This window comes from Hyla sarda, chromosome 2 (genome assembly GCF_029499605.1).
Source record: "Hyla sarda isolate aHylSar1 chromosome 2, aHylSar1.hap1, whole genome shotgun sequence".
In the NCBI taxonomy this organism is placed as follows: domain Eukaryota; kingdom Metazoa; phylum Chordata; class Amphibia; order Anura; family Hylidae; genus Hyla; species Hyla sarda.
This window is the reverse complement of record NC_079190.1, coordinates 108,477,532-108,493,045: the sequence shown is the minus strand read 5'-3', so window position 1 is coordinate 108,493,045 and position 15,514 is coordinate 108,477,532. Positions and strand designations below refer to the sequence as shown.

Sequence of the window (15,514 nt, the reverse complement as noted above, 5' to 3'; positions counted from 1 at the left end):
TCTGCTCCAGTAAAGAGGGAAGAAGGAGTGCAGGGCAGGCCAGACAGGTACTGGTAGTGGGGGACTCTATTATTAAGGGGACAAACAGGGCGATCTGTCACAAAGACCGGGATCGCCGAACAGTGTGTTGTCTTCTTGGCGCTCGAGTTCGGGAAATCGCGGATAAGGTTGACAGGTTGATGGGTGGGGATCCAGCAGTCATGGTACATATTGGCACCAATATTGGCACCAATGACAAAGTAAGAGGTAGGTGGAGTGTCCTAAAAACTTATTTCAGGGACTTAGGCAGCAAGCTTAAGGCAAGGACCTCCAAGGTAATAATTTCTGAAATATTACCTGTACCACGAGCCACACCAGAGAGGCAGTGGGAGATTAGGGAGGTAAACAAGTGGCTCAGAAGCTGGTGTAGGAAGGAAGGGTTTGGGTTCATGGAGAACTGGGCTGTCGGTTACCGGCTCTACCGTAGGGACGGGCTGCACCTCAATGGGGAGGGTGCAGCTGTGCTTGGGGAGAAGATGGCTAGAAGGGTGGAGGATTGTTTAAACTAGGGACTGGGGGGAGGGAACCTACAACATAGAGGGGGAAGATAGTGTAGATAGAGAGGGGGGACTTATCAATGTACCTGGGGGTGGAGCGGAGGGAGGGGTTAGAATAGTTCATAGGGATAGGCTTCATAGGAAGAAAAAACATACACCTTTGAATTGCATGTTGACTAATGCCAGAAGTCTTACCAATAAAACGGATGAACTGGAGTGGTTGATGTCTGAAAAAATATGAAATGCCAGGTGAAATACAGTGTGATAAGGTAAACTCCCCAGTACAGGTCACCTGTCTAACACAGGAAGAAGTACAGTGCCACCTACAAAAAATCAAAATAGACAAATCACCAGGTTCAGATGGCATTCACCCCCGTGTTCTAAAGGAATTAAGTAATGTGATTGACAGACCCCTATTTTTAATATTCAGGGACTCTATAGTAACAGGGTCTGTTCCCCAGGAGTGGTGCATGGCAAATGTTGTACCAATATTTAAAAAGGGATCAAAAGGTGACCTCGGGATATATAGACCTGTTAGTTTAACCTCTGTTGTATGTAAATTGTTTGAGGGTTTTCTAAGGGATGCAATTCTGGAGTATCTTAATAAATGTATGACCCCATATCAGCATGGCTTTATGAGGGATCGGTCCTGTCAAACTAACCTGATCAGCTTTTATGAGGAGGTGAGCTCCAGACTGGACCAGGGGCAATCGCTGGATGTCGTATATCTGGATTTTTCCAAAGCATTTGATACGGTGCCACATAAAAGGTTGGTGCAAAAAATGAGAAGGATGGGGCTGGGGGAGAATGTGTGCAAGTGGGTAAGTAACTGGCTCAATGATAGGAAACAGAGGGTGGTTATTAATGGTACTTATTCTGATTGGGTGACTGTTGCTAGTGGGGTACCACAGGGGTCCATCTTGGGTCCTGTTGTATTTAATATATTTATTAATGACCTCGTAGAGGGGTTGACTAGTAAAGTAGCAATCTTTGCAGATGATACTAAACTCTGTAAAGTGGTAAACACTATAGAGGACACTGCACTGTTACAAATGGATCTGGATAGGTTGGCGGTTTGGGCTGGGAAGTTGCAGATGAGGTTCAACACTGATAAATGTAAGGTAATGCACATGGGGAAGAAAAATTATGTATTAAATGGGAGAACATTTGGGACGACTGACATGGAAAAGGATTTAGGAGTCTTAGTTAATAGTAAATTTAGCTGTAGTGACCAGTGTCGGGCAGCTGCTGCCAAGGCAAATAAAATCATGGGATGCATCAATAGGGGCATAGATGCCCACAACGAGAAAATAATTCTACCGCTGTACAAATCACTAGTCAGACCACACATGGAATACTGTGTACAGTACTGGGCACCAGTGTACAAGAAAGATATAGTGGAGCTGGAGAGGGTTCAAAGACGGGCAACCAGGGTAATACGGGGAATGGGAGGACTACAGTACCCAGAAAGATTAGCAGAATTAAGGTTATTTAGTTTAGAAAAAAGAAGGATTAGGGGAGACCTAATAACTATGTATAAATATATCAGGGGGCAGTACAGAGATCTCTCTCATGACCTATTTATACCCAAGACTGTATCTATAACAAGGGGGCATCCTCTACGTTTAGAGGAAAGAAGGTTTCTACACCAGCAGACAGGGGTTCTTTACTGTAAGAGCAGTGAGACTGTGGAATTCTCTGCCTGAGGAGGTGGTCATGGTGAACTCTGTAGAAGAGTTCAAAAGGGGTCTGGATGCATTTTTGGAGAATAATAACATCGCTGGTTATGGATACTAGATTTATAGGGACAGAACGTTGATCCAGGGATTTATTCTTATTGCCATATTTGGAGTCGGGAAGGAATTTTTACCTCTAGTATGAGGGTTTTTTGCCTTCCTCTGGATCAACACAGTAGGGACCCATTAGGGTTATAGGTTGAACTTGATGGACTCTGGTCTTTTTTCAACCTTATGAACTATGTTACTATGTATATAAGATAGGGCAAGGGACTATTGATAGGATTCAGATTGGGCAGACTAGATATGCTAAATAGTTCTTATCTGGTGACACATTCTATGGTGGAGATTTATCAAAACCTGTCCAGAGGAAAGGTTGCTGAGTTGTCTATAGCAACCAATCAGATCGCTTCTTTCATTTTTGAAAAGGTCTCTGAAAAATGAAAGAAGTAACCTGATTGGTTGCTATGGGCAACTCAGCAACTTTTCTTCTGGACAGGTTTTGATAAATCTCCCCCTATGTTTCTATATTATATGATCTTTTATTTTTGTGTTTAACACATATTGTTGATACTACAGTATTTGTATATTGGGCGTTTTATAGTCCTTTCTTTTTTCCTTAATTGTCCCCTTTCTTTTCTTTTGTATTTTTTGCTTCCCCTTTTTGTTTTCCCTTCCTTTACATTTTGTTTCTGTACCCCATTTATCTTGCTTTAAAAATAAAAACTTTTAATAAGTGCATATATATTCACCCCCCTTACTGTGAAAGCCCTGACAAAGATCTGATACAACCAATTGCCTTGTGTCATTGTCATTTGCCTTGTGATTTGCAAATCACATATTTAGTTTATGTTTACTTTGAAGAGGAGAGTGACCAAGATAATTATTGATATGGGAGGATAAGACACCAAGACAGATTAACAAGCTTGGGGATACTTATGTTTGTAGAAAAGACGTCATAGGGGCGACTTGATCACAATGTTAAAATATATGAGCGGACAGTACAGAGATCTCTCTATGGATATTTTTATACGTAGGCGGGTAACCATTCCAAGTTTGAGCAGTGAGGGGAAAAATAAAAAATAGGCAAGTGTGTGGTGCAGTTTGAAGCAGGTACCAATGCAAAGTCCAATATTCCCCTGTTCTTATTCCCCCCCCTGCTTTAGCATACTCTACATCTTTTCTGGAGGTGTTTCCTTCTTCCAGTAGGCAGAATAGGTAGCCAATTTGGCTTTCCCCCATTACTGCCTGGGGAGCAGGTACATCTTAGCACACGATTTCTGAAATGACCTGGAGTTAAAACTGCAAAAAAGTCAGCTTCATTTTGGGGTTGTAATCTTGTACAATAAGAAAGCATTGTGGCAAATATATTACAACCTTCTTGTACCAGGCTTTCTTCTTTCCTATTATAAAGAAGGGCTGGAGGAGTTGATCTGCCAGATCAAACCCACACATCTATTATAGGCCTTGATGCACTTGGTTTCTTGTGACCCCATCTCTGCCGCAGACAGAAACCACCTCCATACTCTCATCATAGATGGTGCTCAGCATGCTCATATCCCTTGCCTTTGAACTTAAAGGAGTACTCCGATGCACCACCCAAAACATGACACAATGTAGCCCATGCAATTACCTTTTAAACGACCCCTCTTTCATGAAAAATGGCCCAGCCGTTCTTTTATTGCCGCCCGAAGTTTCCGGTACTTCCGAGTTCTCTTCCTTGCCCGCTATGTAAAAAACTACTTCTCCCAGCATGCCCGCTCCTGTCTTCCGGCCAGCTCGTGAATAAGCGTACCTAGTACGCAAGATTTTTGCAATAGTGGGCCGTGCGCATGCGCGGTACGTAAGCGCTGATTGGAGGTCAGCGCTGCGATAGGTGTATGCTGAGCTGAGCCTATGGTAGCTCAGCGCATAAATGAATAAATTAAGTTAGGGGGAGTAGCCGACTCCGGGCTGGGAGGCCGGCACGGCCCACAGTGACTCATGGGATCGATCAGTCACCGGGCGAAGATGGTGCAGGATCGAGAAAAAAACGCGGTTGAGCGTCATCAAAGGCACCAGCTTCCGGCCTGATGGAAAACCGATGAGAAGTCCGGGAAGAAGACGATATGGACAAGGTGAGTACATTACAATGCAATATAACTTTTATTCATGCTTCTTTTCACAGGTAAAAGTTTTGCGTCGGAGTACTCCTTTAAATGCCAAGAGCTCCTCTTGGAGAATTGAGGTCTCTTCCCTTTGTAGCCTTGATTATAGGCCTTGATGCACTTGGTAGTAGTAGCTTTCACAAAGGGAGACTTGTGTAAAAGTTGTCCACATACAAGTGCACCCTTCGTTCATTTAGTTTCCAAACAATTGTGGCATTGGTTCCCAGATTTTCTGGCTATCCTAGAGGGTCACAGTAAATATCCTTTTCCTCATATGCCCAGAAGGCCTGAATGTACCCAGTCTCGCTCTCGCAGAGCAGCCACAGATGCATCACTAGTTGATGTGTCTAAGAACTGACCAAAATCAGAGTCCGCTAGGATGGCATGAGACTCCTCAGCAGAATACAAGCAGTCAGACATTGCCATTTTGGGTTTTACTCAGCGCTGATCTTTGGCAATTAAGGGGTTCATAGCTCTAAAAAAAAAAAAAAATCTTTTTGGTCTCACTAGTTTATCTCTAAGAGCTTTTATTTTTTTTTACACTTTGACAATACAAAAAATGCAATATTTTACAAATATTCACTCTGATCGGGCAATAGACGACAGTGTTTATACATTTGGGGCACTTAATTAGATTCCATGCCCCTCCCAGCAACAGTGAGCTCCTGTGCTCTGCCAGGAAAACGACAGTGCTACCTTACTTTTTATTCATGGTGGGACCAGATGCCCATCCCCCAGGCTCCCACCCCAGAGACAGGTATCACTACACTGAGTAAAAGAGCTTAGATGGAAGTGATCACTTCCTAAGCCTGTTCTGTGTTATGAGCCTGGCGAAAGCAATCACTGGAGTCCCTATATCTTTTTTATTTACTGTTGTTGAATGTCGCCGCACCTCCATTCAGCAACACTTAACGCTTGTTCTAACAGCGCCGGGGTTTTTATCACTCCCCAGCTAGCGGGACTGGTCAGGGAAATCACTACCACTTGAAACGCTAATGCTGAATTCCGCCATACGCTGATCGATTTCTCTTCTTATACTGCAAGACGGATCAGGTCTGTCACATGTCGACAACGTTTTTCCGTGACAGACCTGACATTAGTATTAAACAGAAGAGAACCTATAAATTGCACTGTGTAAAAATGAAACTCTCCAACATCACAAAAATGCGGTTTTCTTTTCAATGTCCCCATAAAATATTTTTTTCGTTTGCGACGTACACTATGGTAAAACGAAAGGTGTCATTACAAAGTAACACTGGTCGCGCATAAAAGAAGCCCTCATATGGGTCTGTGGATAGAAAAAAATTAAAGTTATGCCTCTTAGGTTGTAAGGAGTTAAAAACAAAAATGAAGCCCGGCTGTGTCCTTAATGGGTTAAACAGTACAGTGTGAACAGGACTCTAGTCTTATGGGTCTGACGTGTCGACGACAGGACAGAGACCCCTCACTCCTCACAGGCAACATGTTCCAATCTCCACATACATATCGGTTATAATCAGCAGCCATGTTATGTGCCCTATCTTCACAGCTGGCTCCGCCACATTAGCTGGAACCTTAATGCGGAAGCCATGTCTTCAGCCCGCCAGTTGCCATAGCAACTGGAATACGCTTCCCATTGGTTTGCATTCTGGGACCAATCAGACGTTAGAACTTTCTCTCCTAATAGAATATGAACCAATCCCTGTGCAGCTGGAGGAAAACGTCACAGTTACTGATGGGCGGGCTTCATCGATACATTAGCCAATGAGCTTACACTCGCCCATGGAAAGCTGTAAACCAATGGATGCGACTTCCGTCTTTCATTTAGAAGTGACGTGCGCTGTCCTGTCAGCCTGGTGAGACGTGACCAATAGGAGAGCTCAGCGCGTACACTTCCGGTCTCTCGCTGACGGTGTCCAATAAAAATTTTGGAAGGGCGGGGCTTATTGTGAAGATTGACAGCTGCAATAACCAATCCGTGTTTAGCTCCACGTCGGCAAGACTGATGAAGATGGACGCGGTAGTGTTGGTGAGTGAGGCTACTGGGTCTGTATGGGAAGCTGAATGGATTGTAGCATGTGTAAGAATGTGTTGTGTGGTGACAGTATGACAAGCAGTGCCTATAGCATAACCAGCTGCCATGGCGTCACGTCTTGTGACATGGACTGTGTATTGTGTGAACTGCCATGTTCTCAGTCAGAAACCTCTACACTCTGTGGCAGTGTTTGCCTAACTGTGGCTCTCCAACTGCTGCAAAACTACAATTCCCATCATGCGCTGTCCGGGCATGATGGGAATTGTAGTTTTGCAATAGTTTGAAAGCCGCAGGTAACTTTTGGCAAGAAAATTCTATACAACAATACTTGGTCTTAAGAGAATTAACCATTTATAAAGCTGATCTCCATTGGAAACCTATCCTGCAAGTGTAAACAGTGGTAGTATCCACCAGCCCAGGAAGCTGAGATAGGAGGAGATGTAGGGTCAGGGTGTCAGAAGAGCCTTATATTCTGCCATATTGCTGCCCCTGATGACTGTTTTGTGCAGGTTTATAATGCAGTGTCTGGGAATAGTGGGCGAGACTTATAAGAACCTGTGCAGAGGGAAAAGTTGCCCATAGCAACCAATCAGCTTCTTTCATTTTTAAAAAGGCCTCTGAAAGATAGAAGCAATCTGGTTGTGGTGGTGGTGGTTGGACTCAGGACAGACAGGGGGAGAGAAGCGGGTTGCGGCAGTCTCTGGCCATGCAAAACCCATTGCAGTTAATTGATTTAAAGCGCCCGGCCGGGGGGTGGGGGTGGTTAACCCCTTAAGGATCGGGGTTTTTGCACTTTCGTTTTTTGCTCCTTGCCATTAAAAAATTATAACTTTCAATTTTGCACCTACAAATCCATATGATGGCTTATTTTTTGCGCCACCAATTCTACTTTGTAATGACGTCAGTCATTTTGCCCAAAAATCTACGGTGAAACAGGAAAAAAAAAATCATTGTGAGACAAAATTGAGAAAAAAAACGCTGTTTCGTAGCTTTTGGGGGCTTCCGTTTCTATGTAGTACATTTTTCGGTAAAAATTACACCTTATCTTTATTCTGTAGGTCCATACGATTAAAATGATCCCCTACTTATATAGGTTGGATTTTGTCGTACTTATGGAAAAAATCATACGTTTAAAATTGTCATCTTCTGACCCCTATAACTTTTTTATTTTTTCGTGAATGGGGCGGTATGAGGGCTCATTTTTTGCGCCGTGATCTGAAGTTTTTAGCGGTTTACCATTTTTGCATTGATAGGACTTATTGATCGCTTTTTATTCATTTTTTCATGATATAAAAAGTGACCAAAAATGCACTATTTTGGACGTCGGAATTTATTTGCGCGTACGCCATTGACCGTGCGGTTTAATCAACTATATATTTTTATAATTATAATATAATTTTATATTTTTTTATGGGAAAAGGGGGGTGATTCAAACTTTTAATAGTTTGATCTTCACTTTTTTTTCACTTTTTTTTTGCAGTGTTATAGCTCCCATAGGGACCTATAACACTGCACACACTGATCTTTTACATTGATTCTGCCGCTTGACTGCTCATGCCTGGCTCTCAGGCACTGAGCAGTCAATAGGCGATCGGACAGCGAGGAGGCAGGTAGGGACCCTCCGGCTGTCCTGTAAGCTGTTCGGGATGCCGCGATTTCGCAGTGGCTATCCCAAACAGGCCACTGAGCTAACCGCCACTTTTTACTTTCACTTTTAGCCGCGTGGCTCAGCTTTGAGCGGCTAAAGGGGTAATAGCGCGCAGCACCGCGATCAGTGCCGCGCGCTATTAGCGGCGGGTCCCGGCTTCACTATGTTGCCGGGCCCGCCGTCATATGATGCGGGGTCACCGTGGGACCCTGTGTTATATCACGGGAGCGGGACCAAGGACGTACTCATACGTCCTTGGTCCTTAAGAGGTTAAAAAGCCGATAATTTATAACGGAATATCGGTATACGTTATCAGCCTCAAAGTTCACAGATTATCGGTATCGGCCCTAAAAAATCAATATCAGTCGATCCCTAGTATTTATTACCCCTGTTTATATGTCCTGTTAGAACACGTATGTTATTGGCGGGGAGGCTGTTGAGGGTTCCCTCCGCTACAACAAGCATTAGGGGCTTGGGTAAGACAGGCCATGTTCATATGAAAGAATTTTCAAGCGAAAGCCAGTGAAAGAGTCTTTGTTTTCAATGGGATTCTGCTGCACTGTGCACGTGGCAGAAATATGCCACAGAAATCACAATTCTAGTTTGCGGTGGAATCCACTTTGAAGTCTATTGCCATCTATCTAGACGGCGCATCTCTAAATGATCCTGGCACTGACATGTTCTTCCCATGCCTGCTATTTGCAGAATGTCATCTGGGCAGACTTTCTGCAAATATTCTGTGAACATAGCCAATTCACATTACATATTTTTCAAGCGGAATTCCGCTTGGAAAATACGGTGCAGCAGCTTCCCATTGTTCTCAATGGGTTTCTGCTTCACCATTCACATTCCTCACTCTCCGCCGAAAGCATTAATATGTTTATTCTTTCAATGGAATCTAAAATGCATTTGCTGTTTATTGAGATTCTTGAGTGGTCCTAGCGCTGGCTTGTATTGCCAGCACCTGCTACAGATGGAATCTCCGCCCGGAATATCTGAAATGCCGGAAAAGGAGTCGAGCGCAATTTTGCACATTGTCCCACTTTATAACTAGGGATCACAGTGAGTATTTTGGCCCCATAAAAATATTTTAAAGGAAGTTAGGGTGGTCTGAAGAAAATAAATGAACATTGTCACCTTTCCAGATCCCTCGCTACAGCTGTTATGACAACTCTAGGTGCTTAATGAATCCTATTGTAAACACTTCTGACCAGCCCTTATAGCCTACAGTACTATGAAGAATGAGGTGGGTTTATACCATGCTGCCTTGTTCTGAACAATGTGACAGAGGAGCAGACAAGCAGGGAATAGCAGGTGCTGCAACTTCACAGATTGTGTACAGAAATGTTCTATAACAACTTTTGGCTGGAAACTGTCATAAGTGCTGTTGAACAAAAGTAATGGAGATAAATACGTGGATAAGTTCCTCTCAAGAAGGCGCTGGTACCCGGGGATGGAGATAAACTTCTTTATTGGCAACGCGTTTTCGATCCCGAACCGGGATCTTCGTCAGGCATTCGTGCCTGACGAAGATCCCGGTTCGGGATCGAAACGCGTTGCCAATAAAGAAGTTTATCTCCATCCCCGGGTACCAGCGCCTTCTTGAGAGGAACTTATCCACGTATTTATCTCCATTGCTACTTACCGGACTGACGGACGTCACACCTTGTTGTTCCTCGTGGCAGCGGTTTCCCTTGATTGTCTACACATAGACACTACTGTAGGTGTTGTGCTCTGAGCGCAACACCTAGGGGTAAGAACCCATCTTTACGTTAACCCTCTATCATTGTCAAACGGTCCTCACTAGGGGCGCACCTCCTGTTGTTTTTTCTCGTTTATATATTAGTTGGACAAAAGTAGGCAGGGTGGGAGGAGATCTGAAAGTGTATTCTGGGAATTGTAGTAGCAACTAGGGATCGACCGATATCGTTTTTTTAGGGCCGATACCGATACCGATAATCGGTGCAGGTTAGGGCCGATAGCCGATAACTTATACCGATATTTCGGTATAAGTTATCGGCTATTTAACCCCCAGCGACAACGCTGCAGATCATTGATTTAAAGCGGGCGCCACCACCCGCTTCTCTCCCCTACCTGCCAGGGTGCTCCGGGCCATCCATCCATCGTTCCTGTAGTGTCCGGGGGCGTTCCGGGTGGAGGGTGGTCCGGTCCGGGCTGTCCTTCTTCTCCGGCGGGCCTCTTCTCCACTCCGGGCAGGCTCCGGCCTAGTACGCTGCATAGACGTCGCTGCGCAGTGACGCCCGTGCGCAGCGACGCACCTGACGTCACGGCGTAGCGGCGTCTATGCAGCATACTAGGCCGGAGCCTGCCCGGAGTGGAGAAGAGGCCCGCCGGAGAAGGACAGCCCGGACCGGACCACCCTCCACCCGGAACGCCCCCGGACACTACATGAAGGAAGGATGGCCTGGACCACCCCCATTACGGGTAAGTTTAATTTTTTTTATTCACTCGGAGGGTGGGGGAGGGGCCCGACCGGTATAGCGGTATGGGAAAAAATCCATACCGGTATACCGCCTAGCATCACGGTGGGGGGTGCGACGCGGTGCGGTGGGTCGGAGGTGCGGTGCGGCGGGTCGAGGGGGTGGCGGTCGCGGTGCAGTGGGGGCGGTGCGGGGGGCGGGGCATTATCGGCTTATCGGCAAGATAATTGCCGATACCGATAATGCCCAAAATCGGGATTATCGGCCGATAATATCGGCCATACCGATAATCGGTCGATCCCTAGTAGCAACTGCTTAAAGGGGTACTCCGCTGGAATCTTTTTTTTTTTTTTTCAATCAACTGGCTCCGGAAAGTTAAAATGATTAGTAAATTATTTAAAAAATTGACCACACCTCAAGGGTACCGCCCTAGTGGGCACACAATGAAAAAGAGATTGAGAACAGTTTGTTTGAAGAAAATGTAGGTCCAGTTTACAGGGTTTAAACCATTCTCTAAAGCAGAGAACGGGTTAAACCTGGTGGGTTCTGGTTGCTACGGGCAGCCAGGACCCACGGCCGGCCCATGCCCGGCATTAACCCTTTAGACGCTGCAATCAAAGATGATCGTGTCTAAAACGAAAGTAAAAGAATCCCGGCAGCTCAGCGGAGCTGATCGGGACTATCGCGACAAAATCACAATGTCACGATCAGCTTACCGGACAACGGGAGGGTCCTCACCTGCCTCTCCGTTATCCAATGGGTGATCTACTGCTCCATGTCTGCACAGCAGGCAGGACCAGCAGACCGCCGGTTACATTGATCAGTGCTTTGCATAAACTGATCAGTGCTCTGCTATTGCAATCAGAAGATTGCATGTTTTATCCCCCTATGGGGGCTAATAAAAAAAGTGTAAATTTTTTTTTATATAAAAGTTCATTAACCCCTTCCCTATTAAAAGTTAAAATCACCCCCCTTTTTCCCATTATTTAAAATAAAATAATGTAATAAAGAATAAAAATATGTTATGCTAATGTATTCGGAAATGTCCGAACTATTAAAATATTAGGTTAGCTAAACCACACGGTTAATGGCGTACACGTAAAACAAATACCAAAGTCCAAAATTGTGCATTTTTGGTCACTTCATATACCATAAAAATACTAATAAAAAGCGATCAAAAAGTCCCATCAAAACAAAAATGGTACCTCTCCATATACCACTCCATACACGGAAAAATAAAAAAGTTATAGGGGTCAGAAGATGCCAATTTTAAACGTACTAATTTTGGTGCATGTAGTTTATAATTTTTTTAAGTATTAAAATAAAACCTACATAAATTGGGTATGGACCTACAGAATAAAGATAAGGTGTCATTTTTACCAAATATAGAAACGGAAGCCCCCATAAGTTACATTTTTTTATTTTATTTTATTTCATCCCACAAAATTTTTTTATTTTTTTGGTTTTGCGGCAGGTTATATTCTAAAATAAGTGATGTCATTGCAAAGTACAATTGGTGATGCAAAAAACAAGCCCTTATATGGGTCTGTAGGTGCAAAATTGAAAGCGTTATGATTTTTAGAAAGTAAGGAGGAAAAAGCGAAAATGCAAAAAATGAAAAGTTCTTAAGGTGAAAATAGGTCTAAGGTCCCTAAGGGGTTACGCCTATCATTGCGACAATGTATGTGGCTAGATCCGTCAGGGTTTGGACTGATCAACTGGGAGAACAAATCAAAAATGGTACCCCTTAGATCAACTTTTTTTGTCTATACATGCTCTTGCCGCTGCGGTTATTTCTGATGCCTCAGCTGATTCATTGAGGCTTTCAGCTAGAGCTTCAGATTTGTCAAACTCAGCCAGGAGCTCTTTGGCTGAAGGAGTGGAAGGGAAACGTCTCATCCAAATCCAAGTTATGTGCTGTTTCGTATGAAGGAAATTATTTATATGGCAAAGCATTGGATCAAGTCCTTGAGAAGGCCTCAGATAGAAAGAGATTCCCTTCAGTCCCTTCCTTTCCCAATAGAAAGCCCTTTTGGGGGAGGGGGGACTTGTGAAAAGAGGGTCCTTCAAGCCCAAGGATTCTAGAGGCCAGAGAAAAGGCGGGGGAGTATTGTTTTCCACCCCTGACTCTGACTTAAAACACCATGTCAGCAATGACTGGAGGTTCCCAGTGGGAGGCAGGTTATCCCACTTCTATCCTCAGTGGGAGAAGATATCTGCAAGCCACTGGGTCCTTTTCACAATAAAGCACAGTTTGAAAATTACCTTTTCATGTCTTCCAGCTTCCAGATTTGTAATTACAGATCTCCGCCCACATCCGGAGAAACAGGCTGTACTCGAGAAAGAGAGGTTTTTTCCTTTCTGGACAAAAGTTCTGGCTCAGGATCCGGTACAAGAAAGAGGACAGGGTTTTTACTCAACCCTGTTTTTGGTGAGCAAGCCATATGCCTCTTCCGTACCATAATAAATTTAAAGTGTCTGAATCACTCCTTGAGATATGACAGGTTTCACGTGGAGATGATTCAGTCGGCAATCCTGAACCTGAGCCAAAAGTGTTACATGGTCACTCTGGATTTAAGGGACCCATACTACCATGTCCCAATTTTCAGGATCACCAGAAATAACTTTGGGTGGCTGTAGTGGTAGGGGGATCTCTGATGCATCTGCAATTTCAAGCTCTTCCTTTTAGTCTATCCCAGGCTCCAAGGGTCTTCATGAAGCTGATGGCAGAAGTGATTGCTCATTTGAGGGAGCAGGATGTTGTCATTGTTTCTTATTTGGACGACTTCCTGATTGTTGCCGATTCAAGGGAGCTCCTGTTAAAGCAGGTCCAGATAGTTCAGGACATTTTTGTAAAGTTGGGTCTGGAATTGAATCTAGACAAATCCCACCTAAGAGTACATTCACACGAGCGGATTTTCGCAGCGGTTTTCGCTGTGGATCCGCTGGTGAAGGCCCACTCTATGCTGTTTTTACACGTGCCTGCTCGTAGCGGCAAAACGCCGCTACGAGCAGACACACTGCGATGTGCGAGTCGCAGTGTACTTCGCTGCAGTGTGTCTGCTCGTCGTGGCGTATTGCCGCTACCAGCAGGCACCTGTAGAGATGGGGAGCCATGCTAGGGACCAGGACTGAGATGGGGAGCCATGCTAGGGACCAGGACTGAGATGGGGAGCCATGCTGGGGACCAGGACGGAGATGGGGAGCCATGCTGGGGACCAGAACGGAGATGGGGAGCCATGCTGGGGACCAGGACGGAGATGGGGAGCCATGCTGGGGACCAGGACGGAGATGGGGAGCCATGCTGGGGACCAGGACGGAGATGGGGAGCCATGCTGGGGACCAGGACGGAGATGGGGAGCCATGCTGGGGACCAGGACGGAGATGGGGAGCCATGCTGGGGACCAGGACGGAGATGGGGAGCCATGCTGGGGACCAGGACGGAGATGGGGAGCCATGCTGGGGGCCAGGACGGAGATGGGGAGCCATGCTGGGGGCCAGGACGGAGATGGGGAGCCATGCTGGGGGCCAGGACGGAGATGGGGAGCCATGCTGGGGGCCAGGACGGAGATGGGGAGCCATGCTGGGGGCCAGGACGGAGATGGGGAGCCATGCTGGGGGCCAGGACAGAGATGGGGAGCCATGCTGGGGGCCAGGACGGAGATGGGGAGCCATGCTGGGGGCCAGGACGGAGATGGGGAGCCATGCTGGGGACCAGGACGGAGATGGGGAGCCATGCTGGGGACCAGGACGGAGATGGGGAGCCATGCTGGGGACCAGGACGGAGATGGGGAGCCATGCTTGGGACCAGGACGGAGATGGGGAGCCATGCTTGAGACCAGGACTGAGATGGGGAGCCATACTACATACTAGAACTGAGATGGGGAGCCATGCTGGGGTCAAGGAAGATATGGGAGCCGTGCTAGGGACTAGGAATCCGATATGGAGTAATGCTGTGGACCATGAATGAGCAGGTGTACCTAGCTGGCGACTAGTAATTTGACTCAGAAGGTTTTGATAAATCTCCCCAATATTCATTTTAGAAGGCTTCAGAAGGCTGTATGAACTGGCTTTTTTCTTTGAGGAAACAACAGTATTTATCAATTGTCTTGTCCTAAAATTAATGTGCCCAGTCTACCATGGTGGTGCATTAGTGTCTACATACAGGGAACCATGAGCTTTTGGATGCTTCATTCCTTTTAGCATCTGCTGAGCAGTTTCTGGGATGACTGTTCCTGGATGATCTGTACTGAGTTGTAGGTTAACCCCTTAAGGACTAGGCCCATTTTGGCCTTAAAGGGGTATTCCAGGCAAAACCTTTTTTTATATATATATATATATATATATATATATATATATATATATATATATATATAATATATATCAACTGGCTCCGGAAAGTTAAACAGATTTATAAATTACTTCTATTAAAAAATCTTAATCCTTCTAATAGTTATTAGCTTCTGAAGTTTTCGGTCTAACTGCTCAATGATGATGTCACGTCCTGGGAGCTGTGCATGATGGGAGAATATCCCCATAGGAACTGAGTCATCAGAGAGCAGTTAGACAGAAAACAAAAACTCAACTTCAGAAGCTAATAACTATTGGAAGGATTAAGATTTTTTAATAGAAGTAATTTACAAATCGGAATTCAGGTAGAAAACAAACATGGTGCACATCTACAATCTTGCATAATGATCTGATTGCTTCTCAGCGTAATATCAAAAACGAACAGGTTGTTTGTATACATTTTTGATCAAAAAGTACAAGCCCACTCGCCACGTCAAGGCCACCTATTTAGAGTGGGTCCCTAACGTCCCTAGCATAAAATGGCATAGCACTGTGCGGCGACCACCACCGCCGCGACACCAGTGCCCACGGGGGGGGGGGGGGGAAACGACCCACCGGCAGAGCGGCCCCAGTGCTACTTAATCCAGTCTATGGGTCGCACCTCCCCGCAGACACAGCACCACGGCAGCAACGGAGGCCGCA

General features: G+C 45.4%; 1 protein-coding gene across 1 annotated transcript in view; it reads left to right on the top strand.

Annotated features, from left to right (window-relative positions):
* Positions 1-6,221: 6,221 nt before the first annotated feature.
* COPZ1 (COPI coat complex subunit zeta 1) overlaps positions 6,222-15,514 on the top strand; it is a 43,365-nt gene continuing 34,072 nt past the window's right edge. The window contains exon 1 of the mRNA XM_056562791.1: positions 6,222-6,427. Coding sequence (XP_056418766.1) covers positions 6,404-6,427 — 24 coding nt within the window. The 5' untranslated portion in view covers positions 6,222-6,403. The remainder of the gene's footprint in view (positions 6,428-15,514) is intronic.